General features: G+C 41.5%; 1 protein-coding gene across 2 annotated transcripts in view; it reads right to left on the bottom strand.

Moving 5' to 3' along the window:
- LOC126417518 (caspase-1-like) overlaps window positions 1-24,803 on the bottom strand; it is a 180,302-nt gene that overhangs the window by 47,748 nt on the left and 107,751 nt on the right. For both annotated transcript variants that reach the window (XM_050085124.1, XM_050085125.1), the window contains exon 4: window positions 10,488-10,666. In XM_050085124.1, the coding sequence (XP_049941081.1) occupies window positions 10,488-10,666 (179 nt within the window). The remainder of the gene's footprint in view (window positions 1-10,487; window positions 10,667-24,803) is intronic.

Below are 24,803 nucleotides of genomic sequence, written 5' to 3' on the forward strand. Positions count from 1 at the left end.
GGTCTACACGTAAACAGGACTGCAAAGGGAAGATTGGTACAGCTGATTCATGAAAGTTTAGGGGGTAGGTCTCGGGACACACATGGTCAAATACCTGTTGTTCAAATGGTTGAAATGGCTCTGAGCACTATGGGACTTAACTTCTGAGGTCATCAGTCCTCTAGAACTTAGAACTACTTAAACCTAACTAACCTATTGACATCACACACATCCATTCCCTAGGTAGGGTTCGAGCCTGCGACCGTAGCGGTCCCGAGGTTCCAGATTGTAGCGCCTAGAACCGCTCGGCCACTCCGGCCGGCCAAATACCTGTTGTCATGGGTAGGAAAAATAAGTCTTTTTTAGGATAAATACAGACAACCTACCTAAAGAATATCTCCAGCACTTTAAAAAAATACTGAAACAATCACTCAGAAGACATTTTAACACTCCAAATACTACTCACACCAGATGTCACAAAGAAAAACGAACGATTGGAAAGAGTAACATGGGGCATTTCACAGACTTAACAATCCTTCATCAAAACATGCAATCAATAAAAAATAAAATACAACTATTAGAAGTTGAGCTCCAGTCTTTGGACTGCACAGTAGTTTGTGTTACTGAGCACTAGTGTAGAGACAGAAACCCAATATGTAGTGTTATCATCTTATGATAGGACAAACTCTTACTGCAGAACTGCTTCAAGGGGTGGAGGATCATGCATTTATATGAAAAGAGGTCATAGTTCAAATGAAGACATGACCTCAGTACAGTAAGTGAAGACAAACACTTTGGAATATCAGCTATTGAATTAACAGGCCTTGATATCACAAAGAAATTAATCATTTTATGTGTGTATACATCTCTCAGTGGTAGTGTGAACACTTTTTTCAATAAATTAACACAAGTTCTAGATAAAGTCTCAAGTACAAAGGTCAACATAATTCTGTGTGGGGACATTAACATCAATACTAATATCATAAAAGAATCCAGCAGCACCCTCATAAATATCCTTCAAAGTTTTGGTGTGTCCCTATCTGTCAATAGTGCAACAAGGATTACTACAATGACTGCAGCAGTTATTGAGCACGTGGCCACAAAAATGAACAGGGAAAAATGTGAGGTATCTGTAAAAGGTCTCGGACTATCAGACCATCTCTGTCAAATAACAACAGTAAAATCAGGCATCAAATCATTCCCTAAACTACAAGCCTACAAAGGACATTTATCACAAATCAAAATAAAAGATTTTTCAAAGGAACTTGCAAAACAAAGCTGGGATGAAGTGTATAAGGAAACCAATGTGAATATGAAATTCTCTAAATTCTCCTCATTATTTAAATTGAACTTTGAAAACGCATTTCCAGAAGCATGCATGTCTGTTTCAACATCTCACAAAAACAGATGGATAACAAGAGGTATTAATAAGTCCTCCCAAACACTTCAATAACTCAGTTCCATCAAAAACAGTCACAATGATCCAGAATACTTAAATTTCTATCACAGGTACAAAAAGATCTATAGGGAGGTGTTGATTGTTGCAAAAAAGGCGTTTAATGACAAAATAACATATAATGCAGAGAATAAAAGCAAAACAGTCTGGGATGTTACAAAAAAGGAAACGGAGAGAGGCATAGAAACACAGAATAATATTCTGTTAAGGGAGAGGGATAAGGTAATAAATGATCCACAACACTTAGCAAACTATGTAAATGAGCATTTTTAAAGTATTGCAGAGAAGTTACAGCAAAAATTCCTCAAAACAAATATTACATCTGTAAATAATGTTGCACTAAATACAATGATGTTACTTCCAACCACAGAGGATGAAGTCAATCAAACTGTTCAAAGACTAAAAAATAAAAAGTCAGTAGGCTTAGATGAAATAGCAATATGTGTACTGAAAAAATGCATAGAGATTATACAGGGCTTCTTAACAATTATATTAAATGTAACCATCACATCAGGGACATTTCCAGAGCAGTTAAAACAGGCAAGAGTCGTACATACCTTTGCTTAAGAAAGTTAATACAGAAGACATAGAAAATTACTGGCCCATTTCCCTGCTGTCACCATTCTCAAAAATAATAGAAGCCATTATGAAAGATTAATGAATCACCTGAATAAATACAACCTTTTGAGCGAATCGCAGTTTGGTTTCCAAAGTGGCAAAAATATGGTGTAGTTGATGCTCTTGACAAAGATGAGTGTGTCACAGGCATATTTTTAGAACTTTCTAAGGCCTTTGATACAGCTGACCACAAGATTATATTAAATAAATTAGAAGCATTAGGAATAAGAGGGGTAGCTAATGACTGGTTTCGATCATACCTAGCAGGTAGGGTAAAAAGAGCAGAGACACAAACTTCAAATAGATCTAAACATTTAGTAAAACACTTAGTGGAACCAAAATGCATTAATGTAGGGGTTCCACAAGGTAGTGTATTAGGACCAATACTATTCCTGATACACATAAATGACTTTCCCAGTAGTGTTATAGTGAAAACATTCTCTCTGCTGATGACAGCAATGTTAAAGTCACTCCTTGCAGAGAAAACAAAGGAAACTCTCAAGGAAGTTTATGATTGGTCAATAAGCAATAAAGTGACATTGAACACAAAGAAAACTAATGCCACGAATTTCAGCTTGAAGAGGGAAAATGAAAATTTTAAATTAAATGTAAATGGGACCTCTATAGACTGTGTAACAAATGCAAAATTTCTAGGAACGAATATTGATTCTCAGTTGAGGAGGTGTGAACACACAAAGGTACTTGCAAACAGAATGCCATCTGTATGTTATGCCCTTAGAAGCCTATCATCAGTGTGTAACATGCAGTGTCTTTTAGTTACATACTGTTCACATGTACACTCAGTTCATAGATATGGCATTCCTTTTTGCAGAATAAACGCACAAAATGTGAACTCAATTTTCAAAATCCAGGAAAGAGCCATAAGAATAATAACCAAAAATAGTAGTCGAGCTCATCGTTAAGATCTCTTCAAAACACAGGGGATTTTAACTGCACTGTGTGAATACATTTACCAATCAGTTGTACACATCAAAAATAACATTGGCAATTACTGCTAAGCAGCTCTGTCCATGACCATGGAACAAGAGCTACACTCAACTTACATTTACCAAGAAAAAATAAACATAAAACTCAAAACAGTATTTTTTACCAAGGAATAAAACTGTACAATAAATTATCAAACGAGATGAAAGAAATTGCAAATATACACTTATTTTAAAAGACAGCTAAAAAGTATCTGTTATGCGATACATTTTATACATTGAAGGATTACTTAGGTAAAACAGAGTAAGGGTTTGGTAAAAATTGTTATACAAATAAATAATAATAATGATTATAAAACATCCAACATTCCATTCCATATGACACCTTCACACTGTTTTTTTCCTTCTTTTTTCTTTTTCTAGAAAACTTAGCCCCAAGCTAAGCATTGCACAATACTAACACCTCTTGCTCTTTCTGAGCTCAACATCTCACTTATTATAGAGGGATTCTGATTCAGTTTTTCAGGATACCAAATGGGAAGCTGTGGTACAGAAAATGACCCAGTGAGTGTGTGTGTGTGTGTGTGTGTGTGTGTGTGTGTGTGTGTGTGTGTGTGGGTGTATGTGTGTGCGTGTGTGTGTGTAGTGAGTGATGTGTTATGAAAGAATGTGTGTATGGTGTGTGCAGTAACTGACACTGAGATATGAGTGAACAGTGTGGCAGTACATTATTTAATAAGTTATTTGTAAAAAAAAATATTGTACACCAGGAGTAAATCTAATGATTGTCACTAACCAGAAATCTGTAAACGTATGTGTATACGAATTAGCTTATTTTAAATTGGTCTAAACTTGTAAATACTTTTCCATGTCTTATATCCTTGTACAAAAGAGATCTACAGATGGATAAAGCTACTACTACTACTACTACTACTATTAGTCACAAACTCCAGCTTTTTGATGTGGGATTCATGTCTTCTTTTAAAACATCTACACACAAGCTAGTGAAATTTCTTATCGCAATAATCCACAAAGAATTATTAGGCAGTTTCAGTTAAGTGCATGCTTGAGTGAAGCGTTCCTTTGTACAGCCGTCTTAGTGTCAGCAATCAATGGCTTTAGAAAGTGTGCAGTTTTTCCTCTAGACCCTAATGTGTTTACTGATATCCCTTTGGAAAGGAACAGTAACATTGTGCCTTGTTCAAATATTTGTTCTTCTCATTGCGAAACTGCTGGGTCTTCTGCATGTACAGGTCCCTTTTGACGCTGTACTGCTGTGTCTTCTTCAGGTAGGTCTACTGGTTTATTTCCAGATTCAACTTATGAGCTGTACTCAAGTGCAGGCTGCCTTCAGATTATAACTGATAAGACTTCTCCAAGAGAAGGTTCCCCTTAGCGTGAGATCACTGAAGAACGTACCTCTTAGTATCCAATAGGTGGGTTTCACATTAGCCCAAAGGCTGTAAAACACTGCCCAAGAAACAAAGTATGAATCAAAGACAAATTAGGAGTAAAGAAATAAAACCTACCATAATCACTTCAATCTCTTGTAAAAATGTGTTTGTTGAAAGTAAATGAGAGAAACAAATAGAGCTTTTAATGAAAAAAAAGGAATTCTGAAGAAAAACAACAGATAAGGCCAATATTCAACAATGTAATGCAACACAGAAACAAAGTAAGAAGCTAAAAGTGGGAGCAAACACTAAGAGAGTTTCTGCTAAAAAGAAGCTTTCTGAAGAAGAAAATTCCACTGGTGAGGACAGTGACACAAACTGCTTTTACTGCAAGGAAGCGTTTTCTAGATCTAAAGAAAATGAAGAATACATAAGATGTCAGAGGTGTAAACGCTGGGCACATGAAGTGCGCACCGGATATGATAGGACGACGACAACTAGATGTGTGAATTTTGTACATGACTTAATATTGTTCCTGAATGGATAAATTGAGAAAGAGTTAGACTGAAAAAGTAACCCATAGTTAGTTGTTGATTTCTTTATTTGCACCGTTAGGAATAATTAATACTTTTAATTTGTTGTCCTTTTTGAATCAACAATGTATTGAAACAAGTTTCCTTCTGATTTGATTTATTGTTCTCCCAATAATAATCAGTGGTGAAATAAAAACTATTAGCCAAACCATTTTTTTAACTAAGCAGTCTATTTGGGAATGGTGGCAAAGGACTGGCCACTTTACACCATCAGGTAGGGAAAAGTGGCCACTTTACAGGGTGACTCACGAAGATATGCAAATATTATAATATGTTATTCTGCAAGAAAAACAAAAGAAAAAATTCATATAAACATAGATACGTAAATGTTTATTTATGGAGATACGGCTAATAAAAGTTTTTACCTATAAATTAGCAACTTCGCTTATATGAAGCATCGCAAAACTGTACGACATTAAAGTAAAGCACGATTTCCATTGATTTCTACATCTACATCTACATCTACATGATTACTCTGCAATTCACATTTAAGTCCTTGGCAGAGGGTTCATGGAACCACAACCATACTATCTCCCTACCATTCCACTCCCGAACAGCGCGCGGGAAAAACGAATACCTAAACCTTTCTGTTCGAGCTCTGATTTCTCTTATTTTATTTTGATGATCATTCCTACCTATGTAGGTTGGGCTCAACAAAATATTTTCGCATTCGGAAGAGAAAGTTGGCGACTGAAATTTCGTAAATAGATCTCGCCGCGATGAAAAACGTCTTTGCTTTAATGACTTCCATCCCAACTCGCGTATCGTATCTGCCACACTCTCCCCCCTACTACGTGTTAATACAAAACGAGCTGCCCTTTTTTTGCACCCTTTAGATGTCCTCCGTCAATCCCACCTGGTAAGGATCCCACACCGCGCAGCAATATTCTAACAGAGGACGAACGAATGTAATGTAAGCTGTCTCTTTAGTTGACTTGTTGCATCTTCTAAGTGTCCTGCCAATGAAACGCAACCTTTGGCTCGCCATAACCACAATATTATCTATGTGGTCTTTCCAACTGAAGTTGTTCGTAATTTTAACACCCAGGTACTTAGTTGAATTGACAGCCTTGAGAATTTTACTATTTATCGAGTAACCGAATTCCAACGGATTTCTTTTGGAACTCATGTGGATCACCTCACACTTTTCGTTATTTAGTGTCAACTGCCACCTGCCACACCATACTGCAATCTTTTCTAAATCGCTTTGCAACTAATACTGGTCTTCGGATGACCTTACTAGACGGTAAATTACAGCATCATCTGCGAACAACCTAAGAGAACTGCTCAGATTGCCACCCAGGTCATTTATATAGATCAGGAACAGCAGAGGTCTCAGGACGCTTCCCTGGGGAAGTTTTACTCGATGATTTGCCGTCTATTACTACGAACTGCGACCTTCCTGACAGGAAATCATGAATCCAGTCACACAACTGAGACGATACCCCATAGACCCGCAGCTTGATTAAAAATCGTTTGTGAGGAACGGTGTCAAAAGCTTTCCGGAAATCTAGAAATACGGAATCAACTTGAGATCCCCTGTCGATAGCGCCCATTACTTCGTGCGAATAAAGAGCTAGCTGCGTTGCACAAGAACGATGTACTCTGAAACCATGCCGATTACGTATCAATAGATCGTTCCCTTCGAGTTGATTCATAATGTTTGAATACAGTATATGCCCCAAAACCCTACTGCAAACCGACGTCAATGATATAGGCCTGTAGTTCGATGGATTACTCCTACTACCCTTCTTAAACACTGGTGCGACCTGCGCAATTTTCCAATCTGTAGGTACAGATCTATCGGTGAGCGAGCGGTTGTATATGATTGCTAAGTAGGGAGCTATTGTATCAGCGTGATCTGAAAGGAACCTAATCGGTATGCAATCTGGACCTGAAGACTTGCCCGTATCAAACGATTTGAGTTGCTTCGCAACCCCTAAGATATCTACTTCTAAGAAACTCATGCTAGCAGCTGTTCGTGTTTCAAATTCTGGAATATTCCATTCGTCTTCCCTGGTGAAGGAACTTCGGAAAACTGCATTGTTGTTATTGATCTGGTTAATCTAATAAGACATGTCCCACATGTGTATCTGCATCAGTTTTCCAGAACATCCAGAGAAGCAAAGATTATTATACAAGTAAATTTGTTTACTCTGCACTGAGAATGTAGAAACGTTTATGTCATTGTTGGCAACCGTTAGTGAGTTTCAGTCGTTTCCTAACTTTCAATCGAGTTTGTTTTCTGTATTTTTCAGTGAAAGAACATAATAACAACAGTGTACTTAAGGGAAACCACATAATAACTGTTGTAGTTTGTAGGTTATTTATGAAATAGGGATGCCTTTCAAATTTACGACAGAGGAATACGCCGATATGAATTTTTATTTAAGGCAAATGTGATAATAATGCTATGGCTGCATTTAACAAATATCGCGTACGTTATCCAATTCTCAGGATTCCGAAGGCACGAACCATTAGTGAATTATTTCGAATGTTATGCCAGATAGGGTATCTACCTAGCGTTCATAATTAGTAGGAGCGATCGATACGTGAGGCCGATGATGAGAATATTATGGATGCTGTTCAACGTAGCCCGTGTACCAGTACACGACGTGTCTGTCAACGATTAAGCATTTCACACTGGCGTACACTGGAGTACAATAATCTGTATCCTTACCATAAATAATAAGTGCATCATTTCCATCCGGGAGATCCTGCCCTTCGCTTGAAGTAGTGCAACTGGTTAAATACTGATCGGCAGTTACAGAAATACATTTTATTTACTGATGAGGCACAGTTTACTCGAGATGGTATAAACGATTTACATAACGAGCACGTATGGTCTGAAGCAAACCCACATGCAACAGTGCAACGCAATTTCCAGCAGCGATTTAGCATAAATGTGTGGTGTGGTATAATCAACACACAATTTATTGGACCATTCATTTTCCCAGCACGTCTAACTGGCGAGACGTACTTACAATTCCTTCTATAAAAAATGCCCCGCTTGCTCGAATATGATCCACTTGCTACGCGATTGCAAAAGTATTTTCAATATGGCGGCGCGCCTCCACATTTCACCAACGCCGTTACAACACATTTAAATGAACATTTTCCCCAGAAATGAACGATCAATACACGTGAGGTATCACGTGCTCGCATTATGAATGCAGTAGGCGAAATTAAGAACAATCATACGAAGCTGAAACAAGCAACAAGTGCAGCTAAATGCATTGCACTCGGTAGAGGAATTTTTGAACATTTATTTTGAATTTATTGTGAAATTGTTTATACATTGTACAACTTCCTTAACACTGAGCTTTGTTTTCTTCGGTTTAACATGAATTCACGTCCGCTACGGTATTAATAAAAGGAGATTATCTGACACATTCATACAGCTTCAGTTAACGTAATTACCATTATTTTTTCAAAATTTAACTCTCCAAAACTTGTGCTGAAAACTTAATTTTGGAAAACTACTGCAGATACGCGTCTGGCACACGTTTTATTAGATTCACCAGAACAACAACAACAAAATAAATGGAAATCGTGCTTTACTTGAACATTGTACAGTTTTGCGATGGCTTCATATCACCGAAGTCGCTAAATTTCAGACAAAATCTTTTATTAGCAGTAACTCCGTAAGTAAACCTTTGCGGACCTATGTTTATATGAACCTTTTTGTATATATTAAGCATGCGCACATCTTCGTGAATCATCGTGTATAAGCATTCAGAAAAACGTTTATATATCACATAAAATATACTTTTACCTTAGCTATAAATATTTGGTATCATACCTGAAGTTTTTCCACTACTGGCCTTTAAATTTGCTACACCAAGAAGAAATGCAGATGATAAACGGGTATTCATTGAACTAGAACTGACATGTGATTACATTTTCACGCAATTTGGGTGCATAGATCCTGAGAAATCAGTACCCAGAACAACCACCTCTGGCAGTAATAACGGCCTCGACAAGCCTGGTCATTGAGTCAAAGAGCTTGGATGGCGCGTACAGGTACAGCTGCCCATGCAGCTTCAACACGATACCACAGTTCATCAAGAGTAGTGACTGGCGTATTGTGACGAGCCAGTTGCTCGGCCACAACTGACCAGACGTTGTCAATTGGTCAGAGATCTGGAGAATGTCCCGGCCAGGGCAGCAGTCGAACATTTTCTGTATCCAGAAAGGCCCGTACAGGACCTGCAACATGCGGTCGCGCTTTATCCCGCTGAAATGTAGTGTTTCGCAGGGATCGAATGAAGGGTAGAGCCACGGGTCGTAACACATCTGAAATGTAACGTCCACTGTTCAAAGTGCCGTCAATGCGAACAAGAGGTGACCGAGAAGAGTAACCAATGGCACCTCATACCATCATACCGGGTGATACGCCAGTACGGCGATGACGAATACACGCTTCCAATGTGCGTTCACCGCGATGTCGCCAAACACGGATGCGACCATCGTTATGCTGTAAACAGAACCTGGATTCATCCGAAAAAATGACTTTTTGCCATTCGTGCACCCAGGTTCGTCGTTGAGTGCACCATCAGAGGCGCTCCTTTCTGTGATGCAGTGTGAAGGGTAACCACAGCCATGGTCTCCAAGCTGATAGTCCATGCTGCTGCAAACTCCGTAGTACTGTTCCTGCAGATGGCTGTTGTCTTGCAAATGTCCGCATCTGTTGACTCAGGGATCGAGACGTGGCTGCACGATCCGTTACAGCCATGCGGATAAGATGCCTGTCATCTCGACTGCTAGTTGGGATCCAGCACGGCGTTCCGTATTCGCCTCCTGAACCCACCGATTCCATATTCTGCTAACAGTCATTGGATCTCGACCAACGCAAGCAGCAATGTCGCGATACGATAAACTGCAATCGCGATAGTCTACAACCTGACCTTTATCAAAATCGGAAACGTGATGGTACGCATTTCTCCTCCTTACACGAGACATCCCAACAACGTTTCACCAGGCAACGCCGGTCAACTACACTGTTTGTGTATGAGAAATCGGTTGGAAACTTTCCTCATGTCAGCACGTTGTAGGTGTCGCCACCGGCGCCAGCCTTGAGTGAATGCTCTGAAAAGCTAATCATTTGCATATCACAGAATCTTCTTCCTGTCGGTTAAATTTCGCGTCTGTAGCACGTCATCTTCGTCGTGTAGCAATTTTAATGGCCAGTAGTGTAGATTCGAGTAGTGTATGCCACAAGGTTCTATTAAGAGCCATGACTTCATGAAAATGCGATTTCACTTAGAGTGGCTACTTTACCCCATCTTCCCCTAAATAAAATCTGTGACACTTAAATTGATTGCAAGTTCAATACAGCTATCCCTACATTGCAGACTGCAAGAACAGTTGTGTTATATCTCAATTTGTGGAACAAGCTGTTATGATTCAAAGTGATATCACAGCGCTGACCAAAAAGCTTACTGAAAACAGAAATAGGAAAAAAAATCGCCGGAATCTGTTTCGACCCCTTGGGGCTGCGTACCTGTATGAAGAAGAGCTTGGGTTTCCCGGCGAGAGTGGGGCACAGCCTGGCTGTGAACGGTTCCCACAGCTCGCTGACGTTGTACTCGCGGTCCCTGGCGTCCAGCTGGCCGTTCCTCTCACCGTGCGTGAGCACCGCCACTGCGACGCAGTCACGGTTGCTGTGCTTCTGATCGGCCACTGAAAACACAGGTTACACGTAAGAGCTGGCAATACTGTCTTAGGATTTAAAGGTTGGCTACAGCGCGCAAACACAAGCTCTGGAATCTAAGATATTGTTGTCGGTCTTCGCAGCGCACGGATTAATTTAGTGGCAGTTTGGAAGCCAGTGTAGGAGCCCGCCTGCTGTGGTGCGCACGTGTGTCGGGCGAGGGGTCGTCGCCGAGCTGCCGTACTGCCGTGTCCGCCAGCAGCGACACAGGATTTGGTATTGAGTCGATAATTTTTATAATTTGCAGCGTGCTTATCTATTTAAACAAAAGGGTTTGTGTATGTGCGTAGCAGCAGACGGTAATTTTGATAATGATAGGAGTTGAATTCTTAAGCGAAACCATTGTTAGGCGAATAGATTAAGTATTGATTTCTGTCATTGATTTCTTTTTTAGTTGTCAGGGAATTGTTTCACTATTATTTAAATGAGATATTTCAGTCTGTCTCAAGAGTTTGATTAATTTGTAATATTGCTTTAATGCCACTGGAGGCAGATCTACATACGAAGCGATTGTTCAAAGAGCTTCTAGCGTTTTGTTAATTAAATGAGAAGGAATCGCTTTCAGAATATAGTTTTTGAAAAAAGGAATTACTTGTTTGGGTTATCATTTATCGAGTTTAGATTTGACCAAACCCTTTCTCTTGAATTATATGTAGTTGCAGTAAGCAGCAGCAGCAAGCAGCAACAGCAGGAACCCCCATACAGAACATGCATTGCACTCAGCATGAATGATAGGTTTTTTATCATCATCATCATCATTTAAGACTGATTATGCCTTTCAGCGTTCAGTCTGGAGCGTAGCCCCCCTTATACAGTTCCTCCATGATCCCCTATTCAGTGCTAACATGGGTGCCTCTTCTGATGTTAAAGCTATTACTTCAAAATCATTCTTAACCGAATCCAGGTACCTTCTCCTCGGTCTGCCCTGACTCCTCCTACCCTCTACTGCTGAATCCATGAGTCTCTTGGGTAACCTTGCTTCTCCCATGCGTGTAACATGACCCCACCATCTAAGCCTGTTCGCCCTGACTGCTACATCTATAAAGTTCATTCCCAGTTTTTCTTTGATTTCCTCATTGTGGACACCCTCCTGCCATTGTTCCCATCTACTAGTACCTGCAATCATCCTAGCTACTTTCATATCCGTAACCTCAACCTTGTTGATAAGGTAACCTGAATCCACCCAGCTTTCGCTCCCATACCACAAAGTTGGTCGAAAGATTGAACGGTGCACAGATAACTTAGTCTTGGTACTGACTTCCTTCTTGCAGAAGAGAGTAGATTGTAGCTGAGCGCTCACTGCATTAGCTTTGCTACACCTCGCTTCCAGTACTTTCACTATGTTGCCATCCTGTGAGAATATGCATCCTAAGTACTTGAAACCGTCCACCTGTTCTAACTTTGTTCCTCCTATTTGGCACTCAATCCGTTTATATTTATTTCCCACTGACATTACTTTCGTTTTGGAGATGCTAATCTTCATACCATAGTCCTTACATTTCTGATCTAGCTCTGAAATATTACTTTGCAAACTTTCAATCGAATCTGCCATCACAACTGAGTCATCCGCATATGCAAGACTGCTTATTTTGTGTTCACATATCTTAATCTCACCCAGCCAGTCTATTGTTTTCAACATATGATCCATAAATAATATGAACAACAGTGGAGACAGGTTGCAGCCTTGTCTTACCCCTGAAACTACTCTGAACCATGAACTCAATTTACCGTCAACTCTAACTGCTGCCTGACTATCCATGTAAAGACCTTTAATTGCTTGCAAAAGTTTGCCTCCTATTCCATAATCTTGTAGAACAGACAATAACTTCCTCCTAGGAACCCGGTCATATGCCTTTTCTAGATCTATAAACCATAGATACAATTCCCTGTTCCACTCATAACACTTCTCCATTATTTGCCGTAAGCTAAAGATCTGGTCCTGACAACCTCTAAGAGGCCTAAACCCACACTGATTTTCATCCAATTGGTCCTCAACTAATACTCGCACTTTCCTTTCAACAATACCTGAGAAGATTTTACCCACAACGCTGATTAAAGAGATACCTCTGTAGTTGTTACAATCTTTTCTGTTTCCATGTTTAAAGATTGGTGTGATTACTGCTTTTGTCCAGTCTGATGGAACCTGTCCCAACTCCCAGACCATTTCAATTATCCTGTGTAGCCATTTAAGACCCGACATTCCACTGTATTTGATGAGTTCCGACTTAATTTCATCCACCCCAGCCGCTTTATTGCATTGCAATCTATTGACCATTTTTTCCACTTCCTCAAATGTGATCCTATTTCCATCATCATTCCTATCCCATTCTACCTCGAAATCTGAAACATTACTGATCGCATTTTCACCTACATTGAGCAACTCTTCAAGATATTCCCTCCATCTGCCCAAGGCATCCGGAGGATTCACCAGCAGTTTTCCTGACCTGTCCAAAATACTTGTCATTTCCTTCTTACCTCCCTTTCGAAGACTGCTAATTACACTCCAGAATGGTTTTCCAGCAGCTTGACCCATAGTCTCCAACCTGTTTCCAAAGTCTTCCCACGATTTCTTCTTGGATGCTGCAATTATCTGTTTGGTTTGTTTCTTTCTTCAACGTAACTTTCTCTGTCTACCTGAGTTCTGGTATGTAGCCATTTTTGATACGCCTTCTTTTTCCTTTTACAGGCTGCCTTGACTGTATTATTCCACCAAGCTGTTTGCTTCATCCTACTTTTACACACTACTGTTCCAAGACATTCTTTGGCCACTTCTAGTACTGTGTCCCTGTATCTTGTCCATTCCTTTTCCAATGACTGTAATTGACTACTTTCAACTAACTGGTACCTTTCTGAGATCGCTGTTATGTACTTGTGCCTGATTTCCTTATCCTGAAGTTTCTCCACTCTTATCCTCCTACATATGGACCTGACCTCCTGCACTTTCGGCCTCACAATCCCAATTTCACTGCAGATTAAATAATGATCAGTGTCATCAAAGAATCCCCTGAATACACGTTTGTCCTTCACAGCCTTCCTGAATTCCTGATCTGTTATTATATAGTCAATGACAGATCTGGTTCCCCTGCCTTCCCAAGTATACCGGTGAATGTTCTTATGTTTAAAAAAAGTAGTTTGTGATTACTAAGCCCATACTGGCACAGAAATCCAAGAGTTGTTTCCCGTTCCTGTTGGCCTCCATATCCTCTCCAAATTTACCCATAACCTTTTCATACCCTTCTGTTCGATTTCCAATCCTGGCGTTAAAATTACCCATGAGCAGAACACTGTCCTTGTCCTTTAATCTAACAACTACATCACTGAGCGCCTCATAAAAACTATCCATCTTATCTTGATCTGTCCCTTCACAATGCGAATATACTGACACAATCCTAATTTCCTTGCTAGAAACTGTCAAATCTATCCACATCAGTCGTTCGTTTACATACCTTATTGCAACTACGATGGGTTCCATTTCTTTCCTGATGTAAAGCCCTACACCCCATTGTGCTACTCCTGCTTTGACTCCTGACAGGTAGACCTTGTATTCTCCCACTTCCTCTTCTTTCTCACCCCTTACGCGAATGTCACTAACAGCTAAAACGTGCAGCCCCATCTTACTTGCAGCCTCTGCCAGCTCTACCTTCTTCCCAGAGTAGCCCCCATTGATATTAATAGCTCCCCATCTCATTACCATTTGTTTGCCACGTCGTATCTTAGGAGTCCCTGAATTGTCAGTTAGAGGTGGGACTCCGTCACCTCCAAAGGTCCGAGGCATTTTGCTCTGATTGTTGCCAGCATCATATTTAAAGTACCAGGGAAGCAGGTTGCTAGCCTTACTTGCCCCGAGTCCCATTGCGTTTTACCCCTAACGGCTGAGGGACTAACCGGTGGATTTGGTAGTCTTTGCCGTATGAGCACAAAGGTGACCACAACTCAGAATATGTCCAAGATGCCCAGCCTTATTCCAAAGTAACTGGTATTGTCTTATATAGCCGTTGCCGAACGCAGCGCCGTATTCTGCCTGTTTACGTATATCTGTATTTGAATGCGCATGCCTATACAACTGTTTCTGGCGCTTCAGTGTATTTCCAAAAAATAGAATGTTAAGGAATTATCTGAAAAATCGAATTACTAATTTATTCATATAAAACACATTTAACCAAATTGTCTACTTCGCGGTCGAAAACAGAAATTCAGATTTAACGAGTCATACGCCGCTTGGTACAGGCATAGACAATGAAAAGCGAACTTCGAAATAACATTGAATAATTGAGCTACAAAGCCTGGTTGGAATGTGCTTGAACACGTTTCGAAATCTTGGTTGTCGTGACGCCTGTTCGGTAATGTAGTCCGAGGTCTACGTCAAGTTCGAAAGTGACAATGTGTAAGTTGGTGCAGCCGTGAAAGTCGCAGACCGTGGAAACATTAATTTTTGGCATAGGTCCAGGTCTGCATTCGCTTCTCACACAGCGCAGGCAACTAAAAATGATTCAAATGGCTCTGAGCACTATGGGACTCAACTTCTGAGGTCATCAGTCCCCTAGAACTTAGAAATACTTAAACCTAACTAACCTAAGGACATCACACACATCCATGCCCGAGGCAGATACGAACCTGCGACCGTAGCGGTCGCGCGGTTCCGGACTGTAGCACCTAGAACCGCTCGGCCACCCCGGCCGGCGCAGGCAACTAAGGGAGACTACTGAAAATATACCCAGAACGATTAAATATATCTGAGTAATAGTAGATATGTGGCGAATTTTCCGACCTACGCAAGTAATTTCAAACTTTTATGCGTGCCGAATTATGGCCCCACCTATTTTAACAACGGAATATCACGTTTCTCTCCTAAGGTTCGTCAGGCGTATCTTTTCTGGTGGTTTCGACAGATATTTTTAATTTCATTTCTGCACTGTCTAGTGGGAGCCAGCCCAAATAATTACTGCTAGACACGTCTTTCAGGCGACGCCCGGTGTCAATTCAAAGCGTCGGTTTGTTTCCGAGTACTGGTACCTTGGCGGGCCTGTTCCCCGGATTTGACGCCTGTAGACTTTTTTCTGTGGGCAAAGTTGAAAGACGCTATGTCTGATGACATGGAACGACATATAGCTACAGCCTGCTCGGACATCTCCGCTGAAATGCTAGCACGTGTGCAGCAGTCGTTCCATACCAGACTGAAGGCGTATATTGCCGCTGCCGGTGGTCATTTTGAACACAACCTGTGGGGTCCAGTTGTCTTGTTTTTGATCAGAGTCCACACAACCAGTACATGCACTTGTGGTGTTCTTTAGTGCGCGCTGCCACAGGTAATTTACAAGTGTCGCTGTGAGAACTTTTCAAAATGCGTTATCTCGGTACTGCAACAAACACCGCTGACGTTCTAATTTACCCTACTTTTAGACTGTTAACCTCAACAGGCATCGTTCCATTCAAAATGTGTACGTTTGCACAAAAAGTATACTTTATAAGTATTATTACAATTTGGTTAAATGTGTTTTATATGAATAAATTAGTAATTCGACTTTTCAGATTGGCTACTAATTCGAGCCCCTGAATACCAACCCACTCTGTGAAAACCGCACATCAATGGCACTTTCCATTTCCGCAATATTTGCGTTGCAAGTTTTAGGTGATTCACGCTGTATATACAGGGTGTTTCACAACTCATATTACACGCATCTAGAGTTGTCGAGAGGCTTAGTAGATCAAGTTTTACATTGGAACCCCGTGTTAAGAAACGTCATCCATCGAAGCTACAAAAATTATAAAGATTAAAATGCAGTATGCAACGTCCCCAGTTAAAAATTTTCTTTTGGCTACATGAGCGTCTGACATTAAAAACATATGCTGATATACAATATGTGAAATTAGGACTCATACTTGAAATCCATAAAAAGCGCAAATACTATAGAATACAGCCCTTAGCCTGGTTAGGTAACATACAACCTTTTATCAATGCCAGAATAAAAAAAACTTCTATCCTAAGAGATCAGTTAACAGCGAACGTGATCATAATACAATTAATAAATTAGTGACCCTTAATTAAAAATAGAAAATCTATAATCGATATAACATTAGAGTGCCGTATCAATAACGAATATGTCAGGGCTTCTCTGCATGACTTCCTTGTTTTCCTGTGGCTGAGCTAGCGGAGGACGGCACAGTGTCCTCGTCGCCGGCGGCCGGCACACGCTAATCCCCTGGGGTGCTCCACGCTATTCAAACTAGTAGGTCTCTGAATATATCAAAGTAAGCATTCAGGTTAAACTAGTTCTGTTCATTCAGCAGTAATTCCGGTTGTTGTTTTCTGTGCACATAAAACTCCGTTTCTTCGAGCAGGTTCATTAACTGTACCTTCGACGCCCTATCCAACACTTTCATATTACTGTCTATATCAGGGACGGCCAAGAACGCGGCAAAATCGAAATAGACCTTTCGCACACGTATGTCGATCCAAACACTGATATAACTTCTGCAGGTTCATTGTGGAGACGGGGAAACTCTTCCCGAGGAAAACCTTCGAAAATTCCTACGTAAAAAAAATTTGTCCTTTGAACGGGAATTACTCTGCAGATCGATCAATTCAATTTGCAAATGCACTGGAGTACTTTCAACTGAAACGGCAAAGGGTCTAGAAAATAGTTCAAAAACAGATGTCAGACTGGCAGTGTCCTGAAAACGTTTAGAAAATTGTGCCTGTAGTTCCTCCAACACAATAATTTTGTACAAGCGTTTACGCCCCCCACATACGACCCAGCTCAATAGAACATAGTAATTCCTTTTCCCACAGATATTGATAATCAGTGAACAATTAAACGTACTAAATTACGCATACATGTAGCCAAATAAGCAAATACTTTTACCTACATACACACCTCTCTCACCGAGGATAGGGCCTAACACTGAATGATTTAAAATAAAGGACAGCCACAACACAAGGAAACTAGAAGAGCCTGGTGGCGTTGTGGCGACTTTCCAAACTACCCCCATCTACATCTACATGATTACTCTGCACTGCACATTTAAGTGCTTGGCAGAGGGTTAATCGAACCACAATCATACTATCTCTCTACCATTCCAATCCCGAACAGCGCGCGGGAAAAACTAACACCTAATCCTTTCTGTTCGAGCTCTGATTTCTCTTATTTCATTTTAATGATCATTCCTACGTATTTAGGTTGAGCTCAACAAAATATTTTCGCATTCGGAAGAGAAAGTTGGCGATTGAAATTTCGTAAATAGATCTCGCCGCGACGAAAAACGTCTTTGCTTTAATGACTTCCATCCCAACTCGCGTATCATATCTGCCACACTCTCTCCTCTATTACGTGTTAATACAAAACGAGCTGCCCTTTTTAGCACCCTTTCGATATCCTCCGTCAATCCCACCTGGTAAGGATCCCACACCCCGCAGCAATATTCTAACAGAGGACGAACGAATGTAGTGTAAGCTGTCTCTTTAGTGGACTTGTTGCATCTTCTAAGTGTCCTGCCAATGAAACGCAACCTTTGGCTCGCCTTCCTCACAATATTATCTATGTGGTATTTACAACTGAAGTTGTTCGTAATTTTAACACCCAGGTACTTAGTTGAATTGACAGCCTTGAGAATTTTACTATTTGTCTAGTAATCGAATTCCAACGGATTTCTTTTGGAACTCATGTGGATCACCTCACACTTTTCGTTATTTAGCGTCAACTGCCACCTGCCACACCATACAGCAATCTTTTCTAAATCGCTTTGCAACTGATACTGGTCTTCGGATGACCTTACTAGACGGTAAATTACAGCATCATCTGCGAACAACCTAAGGGAACTGCTCAGATTGTCAGCCAGGTAATTTATATAGATCAGGAACAGCAGAGGTCCCAGGACGCTTCCCTGGGGAACACCTGATATCACTTCAGTTTTAGTCGATGATTTGCCGTCTATTACTACGAACTGTGACCTTCCTGGCAGGAAATCACGACTCCGGTCGTACAACTGAGACGATACCCCATAGGCCCGCAGCTTGATTAGAAGTTGCTTGTGAGGAACGGTGTCAAAAGCTTTCCGGAAATCTAGAAATACGGAATCAACTTGAGATCGCCTGTCGATAGCGGCCTTTACTTCGTGCGAATAAAGAGCTAGCTGCATTGCACAAGAACGATGTACTCTGAAACCATGCTGATTACGTATCAATAGATCTTTCCCTTCGAGTTGATTCATAATGTTTGAATACAGTATATGCCCCAAAACCCTGCTGCAAACCGACGTCAGTGATATAGGCCTGTAGTTCGATGGATAACTCCTACTACCCTTCTTAAACACTGGTGCGACCTGCTCAATTTTCCAATCTGTAGGTACAGATCTATCGGTGAGCGAGCGGTTGTATATGATTGCTAAGTAGGGAGCTATTGTATCAGCGTAATCTGAAAGGAACCTAATCGGTATACAATCTGGACCTGAAGACTTGCACGTATCAAGCGATTTGAGTTGCTTCGCAACCCCTAAGGTATCTACCTCTAAGAAACTCATGCTACCAGCTGTTCGTGTTTCAAATTCTGGAATATTCCATTCGTCTTCCCTGGTGAAGGAATTTCGGAAAACTGCGTTCAATAACTCCGCTTTAGCGGCACAGTCGTCGGTAACAGTACCATCGGCACTGCGCAGCGAAGGTATTAACTGCGTCTTGCCGCTTGTGTGCTTTACATACGACCAGAATTTCTTCGGATTTTCTACCAAATTTCGAGACAATGTTTCGCTGTGAAACCTATTAAAGGCATCTCGCATTGAAGTCCGTGCCAAATTTCGCGCGCCTGTAAATTTTAGCCAATCTTCGGGATTTCGCGTTCTTCTGAACTTTGCATGCTTTTTCCGTTGCCTCTGCAACAGCGTTCGGACCTGTTTTGAGTGCCATGGGGGATCAGTTCCATCTCTTACCAATTTATGAGGTATGAATTTCTCAATTGCTCTTGGTACTATGTCTTTGAATTTGAGCCACATCTCGTCTACATTTGCATAGTCAGTTCGGAAGGAATGGAGATTGTCTATTAGGAAGGCTTCTAGTGACACTTTATCCGCTTTTTTAAATAAAATTATTTTGCGTTTGTTTCTGGTGGATTTGGAAGAAACGGTATTGAGCCTAGCTACAACGACCTTGTGATCACTAATCCCTGTATCAGTCATGATGCACTCTATTAGCTCTGGATTGTTTGTGGCTTAGAGGTCAAGTGTGTTTTCACAACCATTTACAATTCGCGTGGGTTCGTGGACCAACTGCTCGAAATAGTTTTCGGAGAAAGCATTTAGGACAATCTAGGAAGATGTTTTCTGCCTACCACCGGTTTTGAACAAGTATTTTTGCCAACATATCGAGGGAAGGTTGAAGTCCCCACCAACTATAACCGTATGAGTGGGGTATTAATTTGTTACGAGACTCAAATTTTCTCTGAACTGTTCAGCAACTATATCATCGGAGTCTGGGGGTCGGTAGAAGGAGCCAATTATTAACTTAGTTCAGCTGTTAAGTATAACCTCCACCCATACCAATTCGCACAGAGTATCTACTTCGACTTCACTACAAGATAAATCACTACTTACAGACACAAACACTCCACCACCAATTCTGCCTAATCTATCTTTCCTGAACACCGTCTGAGACTTCGTAAAAATTTCTGCATAACTTATTTCAGGCTTTAGCCAGCTTTCTGTACCTATAACGATTTCAGCTTCTGTGCTTTCTATTAGCGCTTGAAGCTCAGGGACTTTCCCAGCACAACTACAACAATTTACAACTACAATTCCGACTGTTCCTTGATCCAAGCACGTCCTGTATTTGCCATGCACCCTTTAAGACTGCAGCCCACCCCGTACTTTCCCAAGGCCTTCTAACCTAAAAAACCGCCCAGTCCACGCCACACAGCCTCCGCCACCCGTGTAGCCGCCAGCTGAGTGTAGTGAACTCCTGACCTATTCAGCGGAACCCGAAACCCCACCACCCTATGGCGCAAGTCAAGGAATCTGCAGCCAACATGGTCGCAAAACCGTCTGAGCCTCTGATTCGGACCCTCCACCCGGCTCTGCACCAAAGGTCCACAGTCAGTTCTGTCAACGATGCTGCAGATGGTGAGCTCTGCCTTCATCTCGTAAGCAAGACCGGCAGCCTTCACCAAATCAGATAGCCGCTGGAATCCAGAGAGAATTTTCTCAGATCCAAAGCGACACATGTCATTAGTGCCGACATATGCCACCACCTGCAGCTGGCTGCACTCTGTGCTCTTCATGGCATCCGGAAGGACCCTTTCCACATCAGGGATGACTCCACCCGGAATGCACACGGAGTGCACACTGGATTTCTTCCCCTCCTTAGCCGCCATATCCCTAAGGGGCCCCATTACGTGCCTAACATTGGAGCTCCCAACTATCAATAAGCCCACCCTTTGCAATTGCCCGCAACTTGAAGGCTGAGAATCATCCTCTGAAACAGGACAGGCAGCTGCATCTGGCTCAGCCAGAGACAGTACCTGAAACCTGTTTGTCAGACGCACTGGGGAGGCTTTCTGATCAGCCTCCGGGGACGTCTTTCGCTGCCTGCCACACCTTGCAGTGACCTCCCAATCAACCACAGGCGAGGGCTCAGGCCCACTGCGGGCAGCAACTGGGACAACCACAGCGGCAAACCGATCTGGGGACAGACGGAACGAGGTTGACATCCCCGTGATATCCAAGTCCGGCTCCCCAAAGTGGTGCCCATTGGCAACAGCCTCAAGCTGTGCGACCGAAGTCAGCGCCGCCTGCAGCTGTGAGCAAAGGGATGCCAACTCAGCCCTCATCCGAACACAGCAATCACAGTCCCTGTCCATTCTAATCGATGTTGAACAAAAGTTACTGAAACATGAGTCCTTGCCTAGATAATGCAAGGGAAACACGCAAAGAATGTATGAACTAACCTGTACAAATGCCTAACGACTGCGCTACAATCTGCCAGAATTTATGATTACAGTAACTAAAACTGGAAATTACACCTCCTATACGAAACTCACACGAAATTTAAGTAAGAATCTACGAAGTAAACGCAGAAAAGAAGCTATATACATATCTTTCTGCGCTGTCGATGTGCACCAACTGGGAACTCAGGCCCCCCCAAAAGTGATTGACGGCCTCTTCTTTTAAACTCATATGTCGCAATGACCCAATAGTTGATAACTCTGCCTTCCATCCCAAGTGATTGTTCATTTTGCACACAAGTACGGGATCACCGTTTTCCGTGCTAGCAACCCCAGAAGTTGCGGTACATCAACCAAAATTTGTTCCCCAACTCATACAAGCATTGTCACGCAATCATTATGTGGTACCCAATGCACGGCCGGTATGGATAATACACCACGGTTCTACTGCAATATTAACCATCACAACTGATATCGTGAAAAATTTTACAGCAAGTCCAACACTGGCCAATCATGTGACAGCATGTTTTCCTAATTTCAGTATCATAGCTAAACCATACCTCGTCTACTTTGCAAGTATCATTGCGAGCATTGGTAGGTGACTGCTCAGTACATCCATTCACACTTAATTCTCGAACACATAAAAACGATCCAAGTATACCAGACCAGGCTATACATATTTCTGAGACCTCACGCATAGTACTCGATCAATCTCTCTGCTTATGGCGGTCACAGAGCTATCTCGCCCTCCTACTTTAAAAGACCGTCCTCACCTCGGCATTGACCAGCCTACCCCGCAACATCGCTACCCAATTAATCCTCAACCGAGCAGACAAATATAGCTATTCTTCACCTCTCTTGACTGAATAGAGCTTCCTAGTCCTAACCCCTCCAAGTGAACCACATTTCTCGGGATGTAACCAAGTACTGGAGCTTAACCCACCATATCGATCTATAGCAACTGATCTCAAAGTGCCTTAATTTAATAGCATACAGTTAAGAAGAACAAGAACAGAGTGATATTTATACGCAACGTAGTTGGGCACATTAATTGTAGAGAAGGACAAGTTGCTGAAGGTCGATTTTTTTCCAGTATTCTATTTGGATGCTTTAGTCATGTGATATAGCCTGCATTCTAGTCGTATGCAGCTGCAGTACTTTACACATGATACATTGGATGATTTAGGTAAAAATGTGTGCCATCTCTCTCGATTACAGGTAATCGATTGTCACTCCGTTGGTACAAAGTCGACCGCTATATCTTGTCTAGTTTTAATCCTTCTTCTTTTCTATTAAAATTATTTCCGCTACAGCTGATTACAGTTCCTTTTGTGTTATGTTAGGTGGGTATTAATGGAGTGAATCAATACTTTGTATGTGTTGGATAGCTTTCGTGATAGTATGGAAATTTGAGACTGAATATGGAGGTGTGTTTGTGCTGGACCGTTATTCCCTCCCAAGTAAATTGTTCGGTTGACTGCTTCTGCACATTTCGCTCCTGTATTTAGTTGACAGAAAATCGATTGTGGTGTGTGCATCTGGCATGTGGAGGAGACGTTTACTGGATCTCTAGACATGAGAAACACCTTAGTTCACCTTGTACATTGTAGGGATGATTTGGGATCTGCTACATCACCGGCACCGGTATGTGTGAGTGAAATATCAGTTTTCTCTATTTTTCTCGAGTTTCCGCATAACTTTCTAGTTAGTCAGCTGTTTACAGCACACCCCACCTAGTTTCGTGTTTTGTAGAGAAATAATTTCCAGTTTGTGTCTTCGGAATTATGTTGTGCGTGCGATCGATAGGATACTGCTGTGTGCTTGATATCGAGAAGTACCGCGAAAACAGTATAATATTATGGCAACCCATGCAAAAATACATGTGTTCTTGTAATCCCCGAGACTGGAGATGGGTGTAGAAAAGCGAGCAAACAAGCAAGTCTGGATTAGAAACAGTGACTTGTTTGTGCCGAGGGGAAAGGAGTCTGAATTTGTGGAACAGTTCTGAGAGTGACTTCGGTCTGCTGAGTGCGCTCTGGTCACCTGTCTGGGGTTGATGACAGCTGCCCTTGCATGGAAATATCCAGTGCTGCGAGGAGTATATATGGTGCTGTCTGTCTTCGTGGTATATGCACGAATGATGTAAAAGAGATGATTTTGTATGGCAAAGGATAGGAAATGTATGTTTACTATATCGACACAGTATGTGGTGATATATTGCTAGGTTGGAGATCTGTTTTGCACTCTAATATTCAAGCTCCTGCCCTCAGTGGGAGAGCAGTGTAATTGAGTAGGAGTCTTCCTGTATTTTACGATATGTAGGGCACATTGCAGGGTTTAATTGTCGATGCAATATGGTGATCTGAACAAAATACAATCATAATGCTCTATTCATTCACAAGACATCCATGGTGCCGGGACATAGGAACATCTACAAACTGATTCGAACAAGATGGAGACAAGGTATGTACAGAAAGTTCAGAGAAAGCAAGCTTTCAAAGACAAGATGAAGCAGACCATCCATCTCTGGCGAGGATGCCGTCACTCATCCGCCACTGTGGCATTAGGACATCTCCAGTCCTGTAGCTGTAGGATACCGAAAATACCGGCCATTTTTTTCTCTTGTGTTTGACAGTGTTTCGAATTCTGTTTGTGTAACTGTTCTGATTTCCCCGTTTGTGCTTAGAGAGTGCTCTCTTTCCAAACAACAAGAATGCTTTTATGATTAACGATGTTTTCGTGAGCGTGCACAGGCTTTTAGCGGTGGGAACGGTTGCTTATGTTGAAAGCAGGAAGGGTGACACGTTATTCTGCGCTATTTTCGTAAACAGGTTCTGTTGGGGCAAGAATTTCCGTGCATACAAGCCGAGACATCATGGAAACTCTTACAAAAGTGCACGTTAAGTATTTCTGGAACACTATGCAATCTGCAAGAGTTCGCTAGTGATACTGAGATTCGTTCCAGAACCACAGCTGTCAAGAGACATTACCTGTACATCGATCGGTGTCAGATTGTAGCAGCAATAGTAATATTCAATTGTAGTTACACTGGTAAATATGATCCTGGCTTCCAATATTCTTGTGAGTCTTGTATGTATTTGATGATCTGTAGACAACTTTTGCTGTGTTTAATTGCCAGTACAATCCAGCGATCTGTGCAAAATAATGTTACCGCTGA

This window comes from Schistocerca serialis, chromosome 1 (genome assembly GCF_023864345.2).
Source record: "Schistocerca serialis cubense isolate TAMUIC-IGC-003099 chromosome 1, iqSchSeri2.2, whole genome shotgun sequence".
In the NCBI taxonomy this organism is placed as follows: Eukaryota; Metazoa; Arthropoda; class Insecta; order Orthoptera; family Acrididae; genus Schistocerca; species Schistocerca serialis.